At 31.1% G+C, this 20,101-nt stretch overlaps 1 protein-coding gene and 2 non-coding genes across 3 annotated transcripts; 1 reads left to right on the top strand and 2 right to left on the bottom strand.

The window, feature by feature from the left end:
• Nucleotides 1–904: 904 nt before the first annotated feature.
• LOC107009512 lies at nucleotides 905–2,280 on the top strand. Its single transcript, XM_015208856.2, has 5 exons — nucleotides 905–1,300; nucleotides 1,365–1,451; nucleotides 1,525–1,674; nucleotides 1,747–1,941; nucleotides 2,016–2,280. Exons 1-5 carry the CDS (start codon nucleotides 1,076–1,078, stop codon nucleotides 2,109–2,111), a joined length of 753 nt encoding a protein of 250 aa, XP_015064342.1. The 5' UTR covers nucleotides 905–1,075; the 3' UTR covers nucleotides 2,112–2,280.
• Nucleotides 2,281–9,375: 7,095 nt separating this feature from the next.
• Nucleotides 9,376–9,448, bottom strand: TRNAA-UGC. Its single transcript has one exon. It is a non-coding gene; the product is annotated as a tRNA-Ala (tRNA).
• Nucleotides 9,449–11,870: 2,422 nt separating this feature from the next.
• Nucleotides 11,871–11,943, bottom strand: TRNAA-UGC. The gene has a single exon. It is a non-coding gene; the product is annotated as a tRNA-Ala (tRNA).
• Between the last annotated feature and the right edge of the window lie 8,158 nt (nucleotides 11,944–20,101).

Genomic DNA, 20,101 nt, shown 5'->3' on the forward strand with positions numbered 1-20,101 from the left:
ATACAAAGTTGAGTGATTTTATGAGAGAATAATAGATAGTTGAGTAACCATATAAGATATTAACTCTATCATTCCTCGACAAAGTTGTGTAAGAGGTTCATTAATACAATGGATAAGGTTAATTGGTTTGAAATATTTTTTGAGATCCAACTTATTTTATATTTAATTTGAGATATTTTTAATTATTTTAAAATTATTATAATTAAATTAATTATCTCACATGAAATATTTTATCCATGTGATTATTATTATAAGAAACCACTCATATGCTTAAGGTACTGCAACTCATATTCTTTCACGTCTCAATTCTTTTAAGGCTCCGATCAATTTAAATATTAAAGAATTGAATAAAAGACATTAAAAATTCTCTTCTTTTTTTTAATCTAAGTTGGCATATGTATACATGTGATATGTTCTAACTTATTTTTTACCAGATAACTAGTGTAGGGGTAAAAGAAAAGGTAATTTTCAGGGGTATTAACAAGGACTAAGCCACGTAGAGATGTTTTCCTTTGTTAAAAAATTACACTATTTATAAATGATAAAAGATAATTTATATATATAGTAAATATTGAATTATGTTTAACTTTTTAGTGTTTATTTTTTTCCATATTTTGAATCGTAAAATATTGTCTCGAATACATAGCAATAGCTTATGTAAGATTCTGAAATTTTAAGATAATAGAGTAAACAAAACAAACCTACCACAGATATAAGTTATAACATTATAAGAAATATATTTTTGTAATTCATTCAGTTTAGAAGTTGTCATTTGTCAGTGATATTTTTCAAAAGGAAAATACAGAATTTGCGTTTTAATATTTTTTTCCGGAAAATAAACCGTGTAGAAAAATCAGAGTATGTGTCAATTACTATAAGATGGAAATGTTTAGATGTAAAAAGAAGAGGGGTAGGTCAATTACACAATCAACTAGTAAAGTAAATGGCGTCTAAACAACAAATACATGATGGCATATACGCTTGCCCTTTCTCAGAATAGATGCAACTTCCACGCAAACAATTCCATTAGAGTGTATATAGAAATTTTAAAACTCAAATTATCAACTAATCGATCATGAAAATAAGTGTTGTGGCAGTGGCAGTTCCCTCTGTTTGTGCAACGTTGCAGCAGGGGAAAATCAGAAGCAGAGGGTTTCAATTATTCAAGAGAAATATACAAGTATCGACTCCATTACATGAATATGAAACAAAATACTATAATCCCATTAAGGCTCATCAACTGAGTTACGATTCACAAATCAACATTTTAGCTGACATGCCCCTCTTTGAATCCCCTCATGTAAGTTCACAATCTCTTCTGAGTTGTGTTGTTATTTGATAAATGATTAGTTTTATCTGCTCAGGCATCTTTCGATAGGTACATGGAGGACAAACCAAGAGTTTTCAAAGCTATTTCCCCTGATAACAGAGGAACCCAACGTCTTAACGAGGTAATTAATTAGTATGTGCAATTGAAATGACACAATAATTAATTAGTTAATTAAAGTATACATGTTGGTGCAGGAAGAATGGAGAATTCGAATGGAACCAATAGGTTTCTTGTTCCTCACAGCGTGGCCAGTTGTTAACATGAGACTTAGATGCAAAACTAATGGAAAAGAATACCCTCCTGCCGTTCCAAACCATACCTCTATGGTTCTTGAGTTCAAAATTGTATGTACATATATAGTTAAATATTGGATCGGATCGAATTAGTACAGCATAAATGTATTATTGTATATGCAGACAAAATGGGATCTAGAAGGAGTAACAGAGGGAAAAAACAAGCCATCACAATTCCGTCTTAGCATGGAAGGTGTACTTTACCCAGATAGAAGAATTAGCAGGATCAAAGGTCATTTACATATGTGCATTAGCTTCGCTCCACCTCCCATGCTTGCTTTGGTACCTCCACATGTTCACAAAGATGTGACGCAAGCGGTTAGTTTCTCACACACTTTCTTTATATATATATTATTGTTCGACTTTTATATATGTGTGATGAAAATTAACAGGTCATGAAGAATATGGCGGAGAGTATGCAACATAAAGTAAGAAATAATTTGCTCGCTGATTATGCTAAATTCAAGAAGGAAAATCCCCAACCATAACTGTAAGAGTAACTTTCCAATTAAGCAAAAACCAGAACAACTCTTCTTTTTCTTTTTCCATACTGGAAAACATTGGTCCACAAGTGTGAATTTTGTTTGTGTGTAATTGCGTGGGCTTTAGTATTTGTTCAACTAATGAAAATCAGGGCAGATACTCCTTTGTTAATAATAGTAATCTCGTGTACGCAACAGGCAAATAAGAGCCAAGGACAAAAAAAAAAATTGACAAGAAATTTCAAAAGGGCAATATAATTAAATTTGGAACCAAAAGAGCAAAATTTAAACAGTAAATTTTATGGTATTAAAATTAGATAATAAGGCACAATGTAAATAGTGTAAAAACTGAAGATTTTTTTGTCAGAAGGGGACGCAAGGTCCTTGCGCATTACAAGGTTAATGGTGACCTGCGCCTCTCCCATTTTTAGAATTTTGGAATCTTCTTTGTATTAAAAAAGTTATCGATGGTTAAAATATCATAAGTCAAAAGCTATTTTATATCTAGGGATGTACAAACGGAATTATTAAGTCAAATCGAATCGACTAATTAAATCAAATCGAAAAAAAATTGACTTATGATTTGGTTTAATTGGTTTGGCGATTAAAGAAAAAAATCGATCACTCTTAATTTGGTTTGGTATTAGAAAAAAAAAGAATCAGATCCGAACTCAAACCAAACTAACACATATATATATACATAATTTATTTTATTTATAGATAAAAAATATTATTTACATATAATCTACCTTGGTGATATATTTTTAGTTAGTTTATGATTTTCAATTTTATATATTTTATTTCAAATTTAGATTTGTAAATTTTTTTATATATATATATATAATTTATTTTATTTATAGCTAAAAAATATTATTTATAATATACTTTGCTGATTCTATTTTTAGTTAGTTTATAGTTCTCGATCAATCTCTCTCTCTCTAAATATATATATATATATATTATTTACAAAATTTTACAAGCCCGAATTTGAAATAAGATATATAAAATTGAAAACTATAAACTATCTAAAATATATCAATAAAGTAGAGTATATATAAATAATATCACTAAATAAAATAAATTATATATATATATATAATTTTATTTATAACTAAAAATATTATTTATAATCTACTTTGTTAATATATTTAAAGTTAGTTTATAGTTTTCAATGTTTATCTATTTTATTTCAAATTTTGACTTGTAAAAATTATAAATATTTTATTTTGTGTTAAGATCCGAAGTTATAATTATATTGTTATGGTTTTTCAAATTCGAAGTTAACAGTTTACTTTGTAAATTTTTTTTGTATTCAGTTTGCATCTATCCTTTAATCTTATTAATTTAACATAATGAACGTTGATATTTCAAAAAAAATATTTGTACTCATATGAATTTGACAGTCTTTTCGAAAATTTCTATTCACTTAACATTTCTAAGTTTAGTTTATCACACACATAAGTGAAAAAATATTTATCGCTTTTTCAAATGCGGTATAGTTGTAAAAACCCGAAAAAAAACCCGAAAGAACCGACTAAAATCGAAATCGAAATCGAAAAAACCGACTTTATATGATTTGATTTGGTTCTTCTATTTGATAAACCGACATAATTGGTTTAGATTTTTTTAAAATAAAAAATCAAACCGAACCGACCTATGTACACGCCTAGTTATATCTATCGACTATCACCATAAGCTCATCAATATCAGAGGGCCAAATCAATCGGTATCCTCCTAATTTGGCACAATATTTCACTTAAATACCTTAATTGATCGTTATTTATTTTAGACACCTCATGTTAAATTTCGTTGTCATTTTGACACCTTTTTTATTATCAGCAACAACATATAATATGTGTAAATTATACTCGCTGGTGACATGTAAAGTGACCAATTAAATGACAACATTTGTCATTTGTGTCAAAAATAATTTTAACAAATTAATATTGAGTAAAAATAAAAATTGACCAAAAAAATTAATACACATGATATTTTTTTTTCCAAATAAAATTTAGGTCAACTAAAAGAAGCCCCCTACCCCACCCATGACCGTCTTCTCCAAAGCCCCCACCCATGATAGTCTTCTCCAAACCAGTCCACAAACCCCGATCGCTTTCTTCAAATAAAATTTTACCCTACCTCCGATAACCTTTTTCAAAATTCCAAAAACAAACAAATTCTCTTTCTCATTTAAATTTCTATTTTGGGGTCAGCAAAATAGCCCGTGGTTCCCTTGCTTTGCTTTCTCCAAATTCCTGTTTTCATTTTGCAGAGATTATCTCCACGCACGCCTGCATGTTGCGCTCTTTTGAACTTACTTTCTGTAAATTATCAAATTGAGCTTTTATTAATCTTTCTTAAATTTCATTTTTTGTCCTAAATATTAAATTTTTCATGAAAGAATTTTACGAATGAGTTTATTCTTAAATTTTAAAAATACTTTTTGTTGGAAAATCTTCATTCATAATGAGGGAAATTTAATTTGATCAAAATGGTAAATAATTGAAAATTAACTAAATAACCCTTTCACTCGCCTATCAATGAGTGTGTCAGTCACACTTATCATGTCATATAAGCAAAAAGTGTTAAAATGAAACAACGAGATTCTATATTAGGTGTGTATAATGAACATCTCTCAATCAAAGTGTCTAAATGAAACATCGTGCCAATTTTAGAGGGTCGTCGATGGATTAGGCCATATCAAAGTCATCCGTGTCTTTTTTGTCTTTCGCAAACCACGGCCATATTGCGTCCAGTTTTTAAATATTATTACTCAATTTCCTCACTAGTTCAAATATTTAGGCAAAATCCAAACTATTCAACTATTTTGAAAAGTATACTCAATATGATTATATTGTTGGGTTTTAAGCAAGGTGTCTACAAGAAATAAGAATGAATGAGAAATTGAAACACGTGGACAATCAATTTGGAGGAAAAATAAAAAGTCATTTCTCTCGTTTGTTACAAGAAAGAAAAATGCTTCCCTCCTTTAGCTTTTAAAAAGGACGCCCTAGTCGTCGCTCGACTTTGCATGTGATCTCGTTGTTGGTTTTGGAGTTCGTTGAGATTATCAAAATTTAAGGTACCACTACTTCTTTTATGATATAATCTGTTTTACCTTGAGATTAACTAATCTATAACCTCAGATACTTGAGAAAATTAAATTTCTTAAGGATACACAATGACATCTGTAGATCCGAATTATTTTATTTACTATTTTTCTATTTCATCTTTTCCGTTTCCGTTTTACTAACTTGAATATAAGATATAACACATTATTTGTGCACATAGAGTACATATTTCTTGATAAGGTTGTTTGATACATTCGATTAAGGTTAATAATAATTTCTACATGTTATTAGAAATTAATTATACTTTGTGTTGGATTTGAGATATTAGTTATTTTTAGAATTATTTTTACATTAAAATGGTGAGATTAGTTATCTCATATAAGAGTGGAATAGCTAATCACATTGGTTATCTTATCTCAAGGTAATATTGTATTGAATTATACGTTCATTCAGTGGCGTAGACAGAAACTTCACTAAAAAATCAAAATATAAGAAAATAACATTTGAAATCTTGAAAATTACAAAAAGTAATGGATGGAACATACCGTAACGGAAACGATTAATCTTAACCAACTACAATTTAGCTCGTTTTCTCTCTTATTTAAATTTTCTTTCTACTTTAGTCATGTTCCATCGAACCCTTGCTAAATATTTTCATGTTTTATTTCTTTTCATTTTATAGTATTCTATTTTGTTTTAAGATTTTCTTTTTTCGAATTTCAGTAAGAAGTTTAAAATATTTTTGTTTCTTTTCATTAAAATATATGTTGTGCTTTAATGAAAATTATCAATGTCGACACCAATTATTATTTTTTATTATAAAATAGCTAAAGTGACCGACAAAATATTTGTAAAGAAATATAAGGTGATATACAACATACAATAACGTATTTGAGATATAATATTTATTTATATTTATTTAAATAAATATAACATTTATTTTAAAGTCAATTAAACTTTTTAATAATTTTTTTATATATACATATGGTGTGTTTGGTATGGAGAAAAATATACTTTTAGAAAATATTTTTACATTTTTTATTTTTCCTTGTTTGATTGGCTTAAATGATTGAAAAAATATTATCCAAATTAACTCATGTCATTCAAATTTAAGAAAAATAGTTTTTCTTCAAAAATTATGGAAATTTTTCTAAAATTCTACTTTATCCTTAACATTTTTTTTTACCCTACTCATAACCAGTACCGACCCTCTACATTCTAATTAAATTTCGAGTATATTTTTATCATTACCACATTAACCCCCCCCCCCCCCCCACNATAGCAGTTGCTCATCAGCTCATGCAATGAGACTACTCCAGGGGTATTCACACTTCAATTTGTTGACGGATGCAAATAGCAAAAGCAGGATATTGGAGAATGATGACTACCAGATTTAGTCATGTTGTTGGTCTATGGCACAATTACTAGCGTCATCAGTGGAACTGAAAGTCCAAAAATTAATGTAAATTCCACTCGGTCCACAATTTCAAAGATAGGATCCCCCCCCCCACACACACACACACAAAAAAAAAATAAAATTAAAAACTTAAAATTTATTTTTGAAAAATGTTTCGAATTTTAAGATTCTTTTTACCTCATCCAATCCTATCACCCTTACTCCCTACATTGCTTTTGAAAAATATTTCAATTTATTTTTATTTTCACGTTGCTCCCCCGTCACCCTATCAATACCTTTTTTTAAGAAAAAAAATTAAAAATATTTCAAATTAAAAAGAAATTCACTTTTTACGCCAGCCCTACTTCCCCCACTCCCCACCCAACCCAAGCCATCCCCGTATTCTTTTTTTGTTTAAGAAAAAAATTACTTTTGAAAAGTATTTCAAATTAAAAGTTTTTTTATTTTTACGCCATATTTACCTCTACTCGCCACCCCACCTAAGTCATTTCGTCAAAAAAGATATTTTAAGAAAAAATTACTTTTGATAAATATTTTTAAAAACCAATTACTTTTTACGCCACCTCGCCCCTCCCCTCGAACCCCCAAAAACGCTACCTCCCACCCAGGCCATACCTGTCAATTTTATTTATTTTTTTTAAAAAAAATTATTTTTTGAAATATTTCAAATTTATAATTTTTCATTTTAACGCTACCCCCTAGCCCGACTCCCCTTCCCATGCCATTTTTCGTCAAAAGAAAATTAAAGAAAAAGTTATTTTTTAAAAAAATTTCAAATTTAAATTTTTTAACTTTTTTATGCCAACCCCACCCTATCCTCCTCCTCCCCCGCGCCACTTCCATCGAAATTTTTTTTAAAAAGAAAATATTTCAAATTCCTAAAAAATTTCATTTTTTATGTCACCTCTGTCCTCTCCAGCTGCCGCCCCTCCCCCCCTTCCGTGACACTGTCATTTTCTTTTGAAACAGTTATCAGAATCTTATCTTAGTTTAGATATAGGGGTCGAGTCTTATATCAAGTATTGAGGTTGATTTTCAGATAAAAAATTAATTTTTTAAAAAGTAATTTTTGAGTCTAAAACTAAAAATAAAAAATACTTTTCATTTACGAATTAAATATTAAAAAATATTTTTTACTTACCAATCAAATTTTTTTTTAAAAAAAGTTGGAATCAATTTGCTTTCCCAAAAAGCAATTTCTAGGAAAAGAAAACATTTTCCTTTGTACCAAACACTCGACACACTTCGTATGGAGTTGCCATACAAATTACAATGCTGATGATATACTACGATTCAGACATTTTTCAAATTTTAAAATAACGTGCATAAATATAATTTGAAAGCAAAAGAAAATGTAAATCTATAATCTTATTCAATAAAATAATCGATAATATAAAAATTACATAAAATCACATCTACTAAAGATTGAAAATGAAATATAAATAACCTTAAATAAATATAAACTTTCAATTAATAAAAATAAGAATTAAAACAATAGAAATAAAAAAAAATAAATTAAAACAAAAAATAGAAATAAAAATAAACAGAAGAAATTAACAGCAATTGAGAGCACCTCTTTGTGAATTGAAGTGTATAATAACACTATACCAATTACACTTAAATTATCTGCTGATTAAATAATTACATGGTCAATTAAACATGTCAAACAATATAATTATGTTTAATTACATCAAATTCAATTAGCGATGGAGAAACAGATCCATAATAAATATAAGGTGTAATGTCCCAACTTACAGGCAGAGAATTAATTCCATTTCATAAAAAAAAGTAGTGAGTATATTAACTTTAGAAACTTGAAAGAGGTAAAGTAATAGATGGAATTATGAGCTGGTCGATGATGAACATAAGTGTTGTGGCAGTGACAGATACAATGGTGATTTGTGAAACAAAATCATGTATGTTCACAATCTCTTGTACTACTAATAAAAAATGTCTTTATCAGATTGAGAGGGTTCTTGGATTAACTTGAAAAATAATCAAATCACGTGAAAACTTTTGGTGTTAACTGTTAAGCAAATACAAAAATGTGTTGCAAGTTCAATGTTTCAAAAGTCATTTCTAGAGAACGTGTAACTTGTTACTTTAGCTTAAAATTTATTTAACTTCTCCTAATTATAGGCCCAATAAAGATTGTGTTTTTTTTTTTAGTTTTCCTCATGGTATGACGAAGGATCGAAAAACTCTTTTGACGGTAAAAATGTGCGACGATGAATCAAAAGTTATGTTATATCCACCGACCAGTCGACCATCGCCATAAGCTCATCAAAATCAAAGTCGTCCTTGTCATTTTTTCTTCCTAAAACCACGGTCTAATCGCGTCCAATTTCTAAGTATGCAGGACTTGAAGACGACGAGTGCATCATCAATGCTAATACAAATTAGTTAAAGCATGTATCCGATATCAATTCATATTGATAATTTTATTAATTATAAAAATATAAGTAATAAGGTATAAATATAAATTAAATGACTCATTTAAGTAAAATTTGCTTTATGAAATAGTGATTTTAAATTTCACTTTCCACCGGAAGGTTGCAAGCTCATCAATATCAGAATCATCCGTGTTTTTTTTTCTTCCACAAACCACGATTATATTGCGTCTAATTTTTAAATATATTACACAATTTCCTCTCTAATAGTTCAAATATTAGCTGTTTTAAGCAAGGCGTGAATACGAAATAAGAATAAACGAAAAATAGGCTCAAATTGATAAATAATCATTTGGCAATAAACTGACCTTTCAATTCGTAGAAAAAATAAATGGAGATGCGGGGGATCGAACCCCGTGCCTCTCGCATGCAAAGCGAGCGCTCTACCATTTGAGCTACATCCCCTATTGTTTGTCCAAACCAAACAAATATCACCACTAATTTTATATAATAAAGACACAAGTGCTCGTGACCGTATGGGTCTAATAGATGTTTTTTGGCTTAAGTCATGTGTGACCCCTTAAAATTGTTTGTATAATTCATTTAAACACTTTAACAAACATTGTTTTCTATTAGATACTCCAACCTTAACAAATAAATATCTATTGAACATTTTTCTGACACTCAATCAAAAGAAAAAGTGCGTGTAATACACATGCATATGATATGAAAAAATAGCAAATAAAATAAAAACAAGTGGCATTTTAATTTAAAATAATTATCAAAATAAATTTTAAATATTAATAAGTCAAAATCTTTAAGAGAAGACGTTAAAAAATATAAAAAAAGGAAAGAAATTATACACCCCCCCCATCACCCACCCCCGCGCTCCACCCCATACAAGTTTTTTCCTTTCTTTTCTTTTTATAACAGCTCTACCTTCCATCATTGTTAATTCTCCATTTAGAAAAAATAGATATTTAACATATATTATATATAAATTTATCATTTCAATTTCTATTGTGTCTTCTTTCTTATTTTCATTTGAATTGATGGTGTTTTCTTAAAAGATTCATTCTTCCTTTATTTATTTTGATTTCAAATTTATATTTTTTGTTTTTCTGTTTCTACTTAGATTTGGGAGGAAGAAGGGGTGTAGATCAAGGTGGTTTGTGGCGGGAGAGGTGAAGAGGGAGATTTTATAAATGATCTTCATTTTTTCCGGCAAAGAAGCTATAGATAATTTTCATTTTTTTGATAAATAAGGCATCTTCATTTTTTTGATAAAAGATTGTGAATGGCGATCTCCATACGAAAGTTGACAGTTATTAGAATATTAAAAAAGGAAGAAAGAAGAAAACATGAAATTTGTAAAAGTAAATATAAAATAAAAAATGACCATGATTTACAAAGCAAAGTGGTTTCAGATGGTGAAAGAGAAGAAGATAAAAAAAAATTGTTACTATTAAAAAAAATAATGAGAAATTTAAAAAGGAAAGATTGAAAAGGAAAAGAAAAAATATTAAAATATTAACTTCACGTGTTCACCAAGATGTGAATTACATTTTTTGCGCCACCTCAGTGTCTAAATGAATCAAATTTGAGTGAGTAGAGGTGTTTAATAGGTAATAGTCCTAGTTGAGGTATCTAAGACAACTAGGCATGGATCCTTTAATTTATTTATTTTTAAAATTATTTTTTAATTATTTGGATAAAAAATATTATATATCATTAATTTATTGGTCAGTTTTTATTTTTATTTAAAAATAATTATTTAATAACTTCTTTTTATATAAATGACATATGACATTATTTAATTTGTCACTTTACACGTCATTCGCGAGTGTAACACACATTTTATGTATTTTTGTTGATATTAAAAAAAGTGTTAAAATGACACAACAAAACTCTACATCAGGTGTCCAAGATGAACATTGTCAAACAAAAGGCTCATCAACAGAGTTATGATTCACAAATCACAATCTTATCTGTCATGCCCCTCTTTGAGTCCTACTCATGTAAGTTCACAATCTCTTGTACTACTAATAAAAAATGTCTTTATCAGATTGAGAGGGTCCTTTGATTAACTTGAAAAATAATCAAATCACGTGAAAACTTATTTTGATGTTAACTGTTAAGTAAATACAAAAATGTGTTGCAAGTTCAATGTTTCAAAAGTCATTTCTAGAGAACGTGTAACTTGTTACTTTAGCTTAAAATTTATTTAACTTCTCCTAATTATAGGCCCAATAAAGATTGTGTTTTTTTTTTAGTTTTCCTCGTGGTATGACGAAGGATCGAGAAACTCTTTAGACGGTAAAAATGTGTGACGATGAATCAAAAGTTATGTTATATCCACCGACCAGTCGACCATTGCCATAAGCTCATCAAAATCAAAGTCGTCCGTGTCATTTTTTCTTCCTAAAACCACGGTCTAATTGCGTCCAATTTCTAAATATACAGGACTTGAAGACGACGAGTGCATCATCAATGCTAATACAAATTAGTTAAAGCATGTATCCGATATCAATTCATATTGATAATTTTATTAATCATAAAAATATAAGTAATAAGGTATAAATATAAATTAAATGACTCATTTAAGTAAAATTTGCTTTATGAAATAGTGATTTTAAATTTCACTTTCCACCGGAAGGTTGCAAGCTCATCAATATCAGAATCATCCGTGTTTTTTTTTCTTCCGCAAACCACAATTATATTGCGTCCAATTTTTAAATATATCACACAATTTCCTCTCTAATAGTTCAAATATTTAGCTGTTTTAAGCAAGGCGTGAATAAGAAATAAGAATAAATGAAAAATAGGCTCAAATTGATAAATAATCATTTGGCAATAAAGTCACCTTTCAATTCGTGGAAAAAATAAATGGAGATGCGGGGGATCGAACCCCGTGCCTCTCGCATGCAAAGCGAGCGCTCTACCATTTGAGCTACATCCCCTCTTGTTTTTTCACACCAAACAAATATTACTGGTAATTAATATAACTAGACGCAAATGCTCGTGACAGTATGGGTCTTCTAATAAATGTTTTTTGGCTTAAGTTATGTGTGGCCCCTTAAAAATGTTCGTATAATTCATTTAGACACTTCAACAAATATTTTTTTCTATTAGACATTCCAACCTTAACAAATAAATATCTATTGAACATTTTTTTGACACTCAATCAAAAGAGAAAGTGCGTGTAATACACATGCATATGATGTGGCAAATAGCAAATCAAATAAAAATACGTGGCATTTTAATTTAAAATAATTATTAAAATAAATTTTAAATATTAATAAGTCAAAATCTTTAAGAAAATACTTTAAATTTTTCTAAAAAAAACTAAAAAAAGGAAAGAAATTATACACGCACACCCCTTCACCCACCCCCACACTCCACCCCATACAAGTCTTTCCTTTTCTTTTCTTTCTATAACAGTTATACCTTCCACCATTGTTAATTCTCCATTTAGAAAAAATAGATATTTAATATATATTAGGTATAAATTTATCATTTTAATTTCTTTTATGTCTTCTTTCTTGTTTTCATTTGAATTGATGGTGTTTTCTTAAAAGACTTGTTTATTGTTGGGCTTTGTGGAGGCTTGTGAGCCGGCCCGACCCATTACTGAAACCCTAGGTTAACCATTTGGTTTTCCTATAAATATGATCCTTGTATTTGTAATTCAAAGTAGCACAAGTGAAATAAAAATCCTCCTGTTACAGTCGTGGAGTAGGGAAACCGAACCACGTTAAATTCTTGTGTGTCCCGTTTGTGTTCCGTTTCTCTTTTCTCTAGATTATTTGTGTGTGTTGTGTGTTTAATTCCCAACAATTGGTATCAGAGCGAGGTTTCAACAACATTGTAACACAAACTGTGAGAAATTGTCACCTAGGGTTCTTGTGTGAAGAACTGTGTGCAGGGAGGAGTGTCCGCCGTTACCGTGTGGGTAACCTCAAGCAGCAGCCGGCTAGGAGAACCGCGCAGGGTGCGAACAGCCGTCGTCCGTGTGCTGTCCGTCGCGCCGTTCCGTTGGCCGCCGCGTCGAGGAGCCTCAGATCCAGCCGCGAGCGTCCAGATCGTGAGCATCGTCCAAATCGCCGCCCGCTGTCTGTAGACGCCGTTAAGGGAATTGCCGAAGTCCTTTGAGATGGCAGAAGATGGGAAGTTCCGAATTGAGAAGTTCGATGGTACAGATTTCAGTTGGTGGAAGATGCAGATTGAAGATTTGCTGGTTCAGAAAGATTTGGACGTAGTGTTGGGTGACAAGCAAGGAAAATTGTCTGATGCAGAGTGGGCAGTTTTGGATCGGAAAGCTATGTCAGTTATCCGACTCTCGTTGACCAAGAATGTTGCGTTCAACATTCTTAAGGAGAAGACAGCGAAAGGCATCTTGGAAGCCTTGTCTAACATGTACGAGAAGCCATCTGCAGCAAACAAAATTTTTCTGATTAGAGAGTTGGTGAACACAAAGATGAAGGAAGGCAGTTCAGTTACCGAGCACATCAACTCATTGAATTCGATCTTAGCCAGACTTTTGTCAGTTGGCATTAAGTTCGATGATGAAGTTCAAGCTTTACTACTGTTATCATCATTGCCTGACAGTTGGTCCGGAACGGTTACAGCAGTTGCCAGTTCAGTGGGACCTAATGGATTCACCTTTGAGAAGATTCGTGATCTCGTTCTTGGCGAGGATGTCAGAAGAAGGAGTTCTGGAGAATCATCAGGTGATATGCTAAACGTCGTCAGAGGCAGAGGAAATAACAGAGGTAGTGGGAGCAGGAACCGAAGAAGGAGTCAGTCAAAGGCTCGGGATGGCTCAGGTGTAACATGTTGGAACTGCAAGGAGGTGGGGCATTTCAGGAATCAATGCCAGAAAGACAAACAAGTCAACATTGCAGAAGACAGCGTCAACGAGGATTTGTTTATCTGTTGCGCGGAGAGCAATGTGGATTCCTGGGTCATGGATTCTGGTGCTTCTTTTCACGCTACCCACAGCAGTGAAGCATTGCAGAATCTGGTTATTGGAGACTTTGGAAAGGTAAGGCTTGCAGACGATAGAGCTCTTGATGTTACGGGCATGGGTGACATGGTGCTGAAGACGCCAGTCGGTTTCTGGACCTTGAAGGATGTCAGAGTTGTTCCAAGCTTGACGAAAAGTTTGATTTCTGTTAGGCAGTTGGATGAACAGGGACATCATGTGAAGTTCGGAAATGGGCAGTGGAAGGTCGTGAGGGGCAATCTTGTCATGGCTCGTGGAACAAAAAGAGGATCGTTGTATATTGTCGGATTACCGTCTGAGGGAGTGACCGTCCCAGTTCAGAAGAAAAACAAAGTCCGGTTCACAGAATCTCGTGGGCAGAAGAAGGTTGTCTTTGCAAGAAAGAAACCCAGAGCCACAGGTCAGATTCAGGATGAACGAGCAAGGAAAGGTTCAGGAAGACCAGTCAGAGGCGTTTGTGGCAGTGGGAGCACCGGCCGTGCTTCAGCCAAGGCTCCTAGAAGACAGTGGGTCAAGAGAACCAGTATTCCAGCTGTTGATACGTCTCCAGAAAATTTCTTGCTGAGTATGGAGAGTGTTTGTTCTCAGGGAGTTCTAGGATCCGGCAGTTCGTGTCTCAAGTGGGAGCCGGTAGGGACCGAGGACGAGTCAAGGGCAGTTTCAGCCGTGACTGATGTGTTGAAGCTTCGGGGAGCTTCAACGGGCCTTTCAGTTGACTGATGAGAAGGCCGCTGTAGCAGGAGAGAGTTGAAAAAGATTACTAGACATACAAGTGTTCTAAGTGGATGACAGTTGAAATTCTTCAAGCCTCCAAGTGGGAGATTGTTGGGCTTTGTGGAGGCTTGTGAGCCGGCCCGACCCATTACTGAAACCCTAGGTTAACCATTTGGCTTTCCTATAAATATGATCCTTGTATTTGTAATTCCAGAGTAGCACAAGTGAAATAAAAACCTCCTGTTACAGTCGTGGAGTAGGGAAACCGAACCACGTTAAATTCTTGTGTGTCCCGTTTGTGTTCCGTTTCTCTTTTCTCTAGATTATTTGTGTGTGTTGTGTGTTTAATTCCCAACATTTATTTTGATTTCAATTTTTTTTTGTTTTTCTGTTTCTACTTAGATTTGGGGGGAAGAAGGGATGTAGATCAAGGTGGTTTGTGCGGGAGAGGTGAAGAGGGAGAGAGAAGATATTTTATTAATGATCTTCATTTTTTCCGGCAAAGAAGCTATAGATGATTTTCATTTTTTAGATAAATAAGGCATCTTCATTTTTTTGATAAAAGATTGTGAATGGTGATCTCCATACGGAAGTTGACAACTATTTGATTATTAAAAAAAAAAAGAAGAAGAAGAAGAAAACAGAAAATTTGTAAAAGTAAATATAAAATAAAAAATGACCATTGATTTGTAAAGCAAAGTGGTTTCACATGGTGAAAGAGAAGAAGATAAAAAAAATTGTTACGGTTAAAAAAAATAATGAGAAAATTAAAAAGGGAAGATTGAAAAGGAAAAGGAAAAGGAAAAGGAAAAATATTAACATATTAACTTTACGCATTCACCAAGATGTGAATTACATTTTTTGCACCACCTCAGCAAAAGTGTCTAAATGAATCAAATTCGAGTGAGTAGAGGTGTTTAATAGGTACTAGTACTAGTTGAGGTATCTAAGTGAATTATGTGAACAACTTTAAGGGGTTGTAGATTACTTAGACCGATGTTTTTTTGTGTCATTTCATGTGACAGAGAATTTTAATATGATCTTTAAATATTTAAGTTGTTGGTGATTGTAATTTATAGTACTTTTTACGTAATTTTTTTAATAATATATGTTACTTCTCTTGTTCCAATGTATGTAGCACAAATAAAATTTTAAGAGTCAATCAAATATTTTTATCATTGAGATTTGCGATACTATTTTTCATGCAGTAGCATTAATAATACATGTTACTTATTGTCTCATTTTATGTGACACAAATAGATTAATTTTATGAATGAATCAAATTTTTAATAAGCAATGGAATTATTTATAAAGTTGTCAATTATCATGATCTATAGTATATTTTATGCAATTTTAAATATATAAAAAATTAAAACAAATAAATTAAAATGAAAGAAAAAACGATTGAATATAAGGAAAGTTGTCATACAGACATGTCGACCATGATCTGCCTGGTTATCCCTCTATTATATTAGTAGGGGATATAAAGAAACTATATAAAAGCCCCCATGATCTTGACAATACAATTCACTTTCATGTCATGCCACGTTATCGTCACATCAACGTCACACTAAAATTATTTAAATTTTAAAATACTTTTTGTTTCTTTTTATCTATAGAATTTTAAAAAAGGTAAAAAAAAAGGGGGAGATATGAGGATTGATCCAAGATTATAAAAAATAGGATAAATAAGGATTAATCCAAGATTATAAAAAAATCATTAAAAAAATGTCAAACTCTACGAATTCAAAACTAGAAAACATTCAATTTTTAAACCACGTTATCAAAATAAATAAATAATATCTACTAAAAAAACTAATTTGAGATGAAAAAATTATAATTTTTTAATTAAAAAATTTCAAGTACATCACAGTCAGCGAACACTTCCATAAGTAAGATCTTGAAACAACAATAAATTGTTTATCTTTTTGTTTCTTGTTCATCACTTTTAAGCTTGAACAAGGAGAATTTGAAATGAAAAAATTGATAGGGTATTTCAAAGAAGAAGAAAGAAGGTGGCAAAGGCGGGGGCTCGGGGAAGAAGAAGAAAGGAGTGAGGCAGGTATGAGTGATAACAGGGTTTGAAAAAAGAGAAGGAGAGGGGTGGTGGTGATGGTGTTAATGGGGGGTCGAAGATCAAGAAATAGAGTGGGAGTGGAGGATTTCAAAGAAAGTGAAGGGTTAAAAAAAGAAGGAACTGGTGTAGGGATTGCAATGAGGTAGGGCGGGGCGGTTGTGGGCAAGCTCACATAAAGCCGCTAAAATTATAACACGCCCCGCTCCGCATAGCATCAATTATTGTTTTCAATAGGGGTGGGCATTCGGTATTTCGGTTCGCTTCATTTTTTTTTTCGGTTTTCGGTTTTTGTAAATTGTACCGGACCGAACCGAAATATTTCGGTTTGATTCGGTTTTTATTATTTCGATTCGGTTTTTATTATTTCGGTTCGGTTTTGTTATTTCGGTTTTTTTAATGGGCCTGCTTAGTTGGGCCTTTAAAAATTTACAATTTTTTTTGTTTGATTTTCTGCTTAATGGGCTAAAATAGTTATATCAAAAAGTCTTTTACTTTTTAATTTTTTGTTTTAAATTATAATATTTATTATTTAATATTAATAATTAATATAATATAAATATATATTATAATATAATATATTTCGGTAAACCGAAATACCGAATTACACAAAATCACATACCAAAAACCGAACCGAAATACCAAAAAATACAAAAACATATACCGAATACCGAACCGAAAACCAAAAAACCGAAACCGAAATACCAAAAAAAATCGATTCGGTACGGTATTTCAGTTTTTCGGTGTTTATGCCCAGCCCTAGTTTTCAACCTACCCTGTCCCGCGCTACATAAATTCGCTTTACCCTGTTCCGCACTCCCTAATTTTTTAAAAAATTACAAATATTAGATGCGATAAGTTTTTAACCAAAAAATTTAAATTATTTTCATTGCTTAATATTTTTTTAATCTCCAAACTGTCAGTAATTCTGAATTGATTATATATGACGTAATAATAAATTATTGAATGTATTAAGAAAGAAACAAAATATGTCAACATTTTTTTTTCTAATTTATTGGCCATTCAAAAACATTTTTTCATTTGAATGAAAAGAATACACCAAACAGTGACCAAAACAGATAAAAAACATATACAAAAGTTAGTGTAGATCAACGAATTTAAAAGACTTTTACCTTAAACACGTGCCCCGCGAGAATTTTTAAAATATATATTATAATATGCCCTGCCCCGCCACAAACCCGCAAAAGCTATAACATGCCCTACCCCGCGAACGTTGAAACCCACCCTGCTCTACTCTCGCGCCGCCCCGCCCCGCCCCATTGGCCATTGCCATCCCTAGAGTGGTGCAGGTTGTGGCTTAGGGTGGCGGCGGTAATAGGGTGTGAGGAAGAAAGAAAGGGTGAAATTGTTGGTGGATAAATATGGTGGGATATGAGGAAGAAGAAACTTTATTGATTGAAAAGAAAAAGTGGAAGGCCTAATTGTTTTTATTTTTTAATTTTTTACTTTTCACTCTCTTTTAATTGTTTTATTGCTGCATCAGTTGTTTGAGTGGATTTTAATTTACTTTAAATGAAATCACGAAAATAAATAATTATTTATAAATTTAAAGTGATAAAATAAATTGAGTAGACAAATTCTAATATTTATTTTATGTATTTACTCTATAACAAATATGCTGGTAAATGATCAAGTTAAATTATTCCAATACTAAAAATAATTATTTATTGCATCTTGACTTCTATTTTACTGCATTAAAGTTACTAAATAAGTATTGTTTTTTATGAAAAATTATTTAATTTAATCAAAAATATCACAAAAAATATTAATCTGTTTTTATATCCAAAAAGTCACATAACTTTGTTCAAGTGTCACAAAAAGATCATTAGAAGAAAAATAATTTTTTTAGGCATTATGCAAAAATCAGTGGGATCGTAATGAGAGGTTATAATCATCACAATTACGTAGTTATTACAAGCTTAAGAATGCAAAATATTCTATTCATCTTTACTATTTTCATAGGAATAAGAAGTAGATATAAGTTTTTGAGTCAAATAAAATTCATTGATGCTTGTTGCTACGCCAAACTGAGTCAAGCATAAATGAGTTGAGTTCTAATTGTTTCTTTAACAATATGTTTGTGTCGTAAAAACAAAAATTGTATAATAAACTAATTTATTTATAAAAAAATATATTTTAAACAGTAATTTAAATTGAGGATTGAATTCAACCAATATTTTTATCGAGAAATTCTAAAAAATAATATGGTTAAGAGTTTAGGTATATCAATAAAGAAGTACAAAATTATTAATTTATTATAATTATTATTGTGACGAGTACGATGATTAAACTAAGCTATTAATAATTACGTTAATTACTATTTTACTCCTCACAAGAATTTTAACATTTTTAAAACTCAGTAATTCCACAACTCAACGAAAATAAAAATTTAAGCAAGATTTAAATTGAGTCTGATCAACACAATCGATCAAATTTTACCTTATTAATTCTAATTCACTTTTAATTGGCTACTATTTTAATTTTTTTTTTACTTCACTTTTATCATATTAAGAAAAAGAATTTCTCATCAAATATTTGGGGCTTCCATTATCTCCAAAGAAGTGGAACAAACTTGATTGCAAGATTTTGATTGATAAGATTACCAGTAGAATCAAGGGCATTCGAAGCAGTTATCCTATGGCGGAAGATTTCAAATAGTGTCATCAAGTAGATTAATGAGGAGATGTTACTAGGAAGTACAATATCTTACCTATATAAAAATTACAAAGATGTAGAGATTTAATGCATAAATTACACATGTATTACATTAAAGGTCTAATTTATTGGTGACACTCTAAAATTGGTACGATATGATTTTAACTAGATAATATTTATTTTAGATACTTAATATAGTGTTTCGCTGTGACATGTTGACACTTTTTGCTTACCTAGCATAATGAGTGTGATACACTCATTTATCAACGCGTGAAATAGCCTTTTAGTTAATTTTTTCATTATTTCTTCTTCTTTTTCTTCTTCCTATTTTTAGCCACCATTTTATCCAAGTTAAATTTCATCCATTGTAAATGAAAATTGACAAAAATAATGAAAAATATTCTTAAAATCTAAAAATAAATACACTTACAAAATTTTTCTTGAAAGAATTTAATATTAATTTCTTTAAACTAAGCTAAAAATTTATCTACGATAGTAATGACGTGCAGATGGTGGGTGGGGTAGTTTCTGCAAATGGTGCTCATAGTAGGATACTTCCGATGCAGGGGTTTGGGGCTATTTGGAGGTTGGGTTTTGGGGGCTTTAGAGAAGATGATTTTGTGTGTGTGTGTGTGGGGGGGGGGGGGGG

This window comes from Solanum pennellii, chromosome 2 (assembly GCF_001406875.1).
Source record: "Solanum pennellii chromosome 2, SPENNV200".
NCBI lineage: Eukaryota > Viridiplantae > Streptophyta > Magnoliopsida > Solanales > Solanaceae > Solanum > Solanum pennellii.